Source organism: Buceros rhinoceros, unplaced genomic scaffold (genome assembly GCF_000710305.1).
Source record: "Buceros rhinoceros silvestris isolate BGI_N320 unplaced genomic scaffold, ASM71030v1 scaffold25824, whole genome shotgun sequence".
Taxonomy (NCBI): Eukaryota; Metazoa; Chordata; class Aves; order Bucerotiformes; family Bucerotidae; genus Buceros; species Buceros rhinoceros.
This window is the reverse complement of record NW_010406883.1, coordinates 6,766-10,783: the sequence shown is the minus strand read 5'-3', so window position 1 is coordinate 10,783 and position 4,018 is coordinate 6,766. Positions and strand designations below refer to the sequence as shown.

General features: G+C 41.6%; 1 protein-coding gene across 1 annotated transcript in view; it reads left to right on the top strand.

Moving 5' to 3' along the window:
- The window catches only part of LOC104491815 (torsin-1A-interacting protein 1-like), a gene marked incomplete at its 5' end in the record, with an annotated part of 9,442 nt that overhangs the window by 4,618 nt on the left and 806 nt on the right, over positions 1-4,018 (top strand). The window contains 2 exons of the mRNA XM_010134286.1: positions 392-452; positions 1,337-1,438. Of these exons, the coding sequence (XP_010132588.1) occupies positions 392-452; positions 1,337-1,438 (163 nt within the window). The remainder of the gene's footprint in view (positions 1-391; positions 453-1,336; positions 1,439-4,018) is intronic.

Here is a 4,018-nt window from a genome sequence, read left to right as displayed (position 1 = left end):
AAGAGTGTGGTTTACAAAAGGGTAGATTCTGGTCCCCGCCATTAGCAATCAATTAACGTTGCTGATTTCCCATCCTTTGCATTTTATCGTTATTGCATCATTACTTTTTTAAAGAAAAAAATAGGAAGGATCATTTTGTGTCGTATGGGGGAAGAGCAGGGAGAAGGGCCAAATTATGCCCTTTGTGTGAGATGATAGTAGCTCTCTCCAGCTGCAGGGGGTCCAGGAGGCTGCCATGTGGTGCAGGCTTGATTTGGCAGCACAGCACGTGCTCCTCCCTTCATAACCTTTGAAGATTTCACGGGAAGAGCTGAAAGCATGTATGGGTTGTCTGTCTTACTCTGACCTCGGATATGACAACCAAGTCCTTTCATTTGTGCTTTGGTTTCAGAACGAAAGGCTGACTTCCTTGAGAAAAATCAAGAGCACCACTCGACTACATCACAGAGTAAGTAAAAAAAAAAAAAAAAAAATACCTAGTCTTTCCCTGTAATTAAGTGAAAAGTGCTGAATTCTTTTCCTCTGCTTATGGTTTTTCCTGGGACACTCTGTCTGGGGAGGTGGAAAGGGACCCAGGAGGCAGATCCAAATGGAAGCTGGAAAGACAGCACATTCCAGAGCCCTTCTATGAAGTTGTTCAAGTTGCTGATCACAAAAAATGACCCACTTTTTCTTTTTTGGCTGGGTAAGGAAATTGAGGCGACTTCTGGGACAATCAGTAAGTGCAGAGCCTGTGCTAGTGGTGGTGTGGGGGTGAGCTGAGGAAGGGAACGCAACAGTTGCCTTTTGGTAGCAGTGACCCTTAGATTAGCTTGTACACATCACTTTCCTCTAGCTTTTTCCTGAGCAGCAGTTGAATAAGCTATATCCTTGTGGAGAGGAACAGCATTTTTCTTTGCTGGCAAACTCCAGGCTGTTCATCTAATGACCAGTTTCTTGTGTTCCAGATTTTTTTCTTTGGTTGTTTCTGTGGATTTGTTGGTTGGTTTTTTTTTTTTTTCCTCTTGGAAGAGTACTTGAAAGAAGAGGGGAAAGGAAGTGTTCTGAATTTTTAGTAGCCTTCTGTTCTTAATGTCTCGGTGCTAGTTTCTATCCTGAACAGGCACAGATAAACAAAGTCTTGTAAATCAGAGTTCAGTCTAGAGAATCTGGGGGGGTTGTTAGGGGTGTGTTTTGAAAACCACAGTGTCTTCCATAACAGAAACTTGTCTTGTGGTAGCTGCACACCTTTGAAAAATGAATTGATGCCGGGAGTACTTGCTAGTCTGGTACTTTTTCATTCCCATGCCAGAGGTAATTGGTGCTGCAGGAGTGACCAGTTGTGCGCTGGGTGAAGAACTTTCAAAAAATCCCTTGAAACTCTGAAAGCATCTGCAGAAGTTATGCCTTCTCAGTCAAGCAAGACAAATAATTTGCTTGGCTTCGCGCGAATTGTGTTGTAAATAAGGCAATATTCCTAGGCAGGATCGGATCTGTTTTCAGGCCATTCATTGAAGTGTTTTTTTCCTTTAGGGTATGAATCACAGCTGTCTCCCAAATATGAAACCTAGTCTCTGCAAGCAGAGCTACATTGTAAAATATTACAGAATCGAGGTGGTTTCGACCCGTTAACTATTAGAAGACTTATTTCAGCTTAGCTAGTTCCAAGCCATGCCCTTTTGGGGTTGGGGGTTGAAATTACGCAATAGTGTAGCTCCTTAAGCCACTTAAGCACCAGCTTAAACCAGAGCTGCTTTTAGCACCTTCTGCGATTACATTCATACAGGAACAAGGTTATAGAATGTGTCTTAGTGTTCTCGAAAGAACTGCTACGGAGTGTGTTGGTTCAATTTACGTTCAGTAGTGCCATTGACAGCACCCTGATTTGGTTGTATATTATTACAGAGCTTTCAGCTGTGAACCAGTTGCTGTAGTTCACAAGGAGCCAGAAATTCTCGCGTCTTTTTAATTAACCGACTAAACGCAGAAAACATGCTGACCAGTAATTGTGCTGTATATATTCATGCTGGTCTCTTGGGAAAGTTGTTCGTAAGACTTTTATGGATAACATGCCTTGTACTTTGCTGTCTGAGCCCATTTAAATAAATAGACCAGAAGTACATTTTGAAGTTGAAAGCTTGCATTGTGCTTTAAAAGCACAATTCATCCCAAGAAAGTGACTGCTGATGGAGCAGGCCTCTGACCCAAGCTAGATGGAGAGGGGATATATGCCTTTAACATATTGCTTTGCTTTTGCTGCTTATATCTTGCATTATGTTGTTTTTCTAATATGTGTGTTAATTGAGCTTCCATTTCTCTGTCCCTCAAATTCTTGAGCAAAACCTGGAAACTTAATTAGTACGTGGGATCCTTGTGCAGAAAATAACAGGTTGTTAAATCTCTGCCGTTTTCTCTTCTTGTACTTGAAATGCCTATTTTTATTTGTGTAACTTTTCAAGAGTTAAAACTTTTCGGAGGTGATTTGAGATACATTGGGGAGAGTTGGTCTGCCAGTCGAATGGGACTTCCCGGGCCAGCAATAGCGGTGAACGTGTCGTTTTCCTTCTTCAAGACTAGCCGTGCTCGGGCACAGGAGGGCGAATGATGCAGAAGAGAACAGAAAGCCCCGTCTCTGATACGGCCCTCCCCAGGATGAGGTCACAGCCTCGCCTTTGCTCCTACTTAGCAGGGCTGCATTCGCTTCAAGGTGTTGCGCAAGGGCTCTTTTCTGACCTTCCCGTAAGCTTTGTAGAATTTTGTACGCGAAAGCGTAACTAAGAACAGCTTTTCATTGAAAATAACACCATTTGGTGGTTTCAGATCCCTGCTGGAAAACTGGTTGTCATTGTTGTCTTAGTATTTTTCTCGTGGTCCTTTCTCAATCTCTCACCAGGCAAAAGTAAATTTGGAGATCAGCACAGTATCGAGAAGCAGTCGCAGCCTTTGGCCAAAAGTAAGACTTCTGCTTTCGCTTCTGTTTTGTGTGTGTTACACTTAACCATTTTCATACCATTTTAATTTAGATTTCCTGGTAGCTGGTGTTAAACTGAGGGTCCTCACCAGCGCAGATGACTTGCTTGCTAGAGCATGTGTTTTCAGCACTAAGGAAGGAAGAGTGTGGTGTAACAGGTAGCATTCTTCCACCTGAATTTATGGTTTTCCATCTGTAGTGTTTACAGGATTCACTGCAAGATGAAAACTGAGGCAGGCCTAGTGGTGGTCTTATTTAACAGTTATTGTGTGCTGTCCTGACAAAAGTTGGGGTATAAAATGGTAGCATAAGGTGTACGGTTCTTCCTGGTTTCCAGAGAGATTGCTATGTTTTGTCACTAATTTTAGTGACAAATTTTAGTGATTCTCAGAACAGAATCAAGCCTAATGCTTGTAGTAGGTCAAACAAGTCAAATACAAACCCAGATCAAAAATATCTGTGTGAAGCTGACTGATCCATAGACCACAAACATTTTCTGATATTGTTGTTGAGATGCAAGTACTGCTGCAGAAATTATTTTTGTCCTCATGGGGCTAGAGAGGAGAAATAACAGCACAGAAACCGTTCTGGTGATGCCAGGTTTTGTGTAGGGCTTTTTCTGCAGAGCTTGACTTTTTTCAGAACCATTTTATGCTCTTAGTTTGGATTTGGAGAGATAGAATGGAGTATTGATAAACTTTGAGAAGAATGTCCAATTTTTTAGTCATTCTGGAAACGTTTAAAAATGTCCTTTTTTAATGCTGTTACTTCACTAAGTTGCTAAAGAAGTTCAGAGTTGGTTTAGATTTTTTTTTAACTAGAACACCATCTTTATGCTCTTCAAATACTGTACCAGTAGCTTGAGTGTGTGATGAGTTCATTGAATTGTACTGTTTCCTCTTACTTCCCTCCCACTTGTTGACTGCCAATACCTTTTAAAACATTTTCTTTTCACTTGATTCTCCTTTCCATAGATGATGGGGAATCCCAGAGTGGATTTCACAAGAGACAGACTTTGTTACTGGTTCTGTTAATTAGCGTCCCGTTGCTTTATGTCCTGTGGAGTGG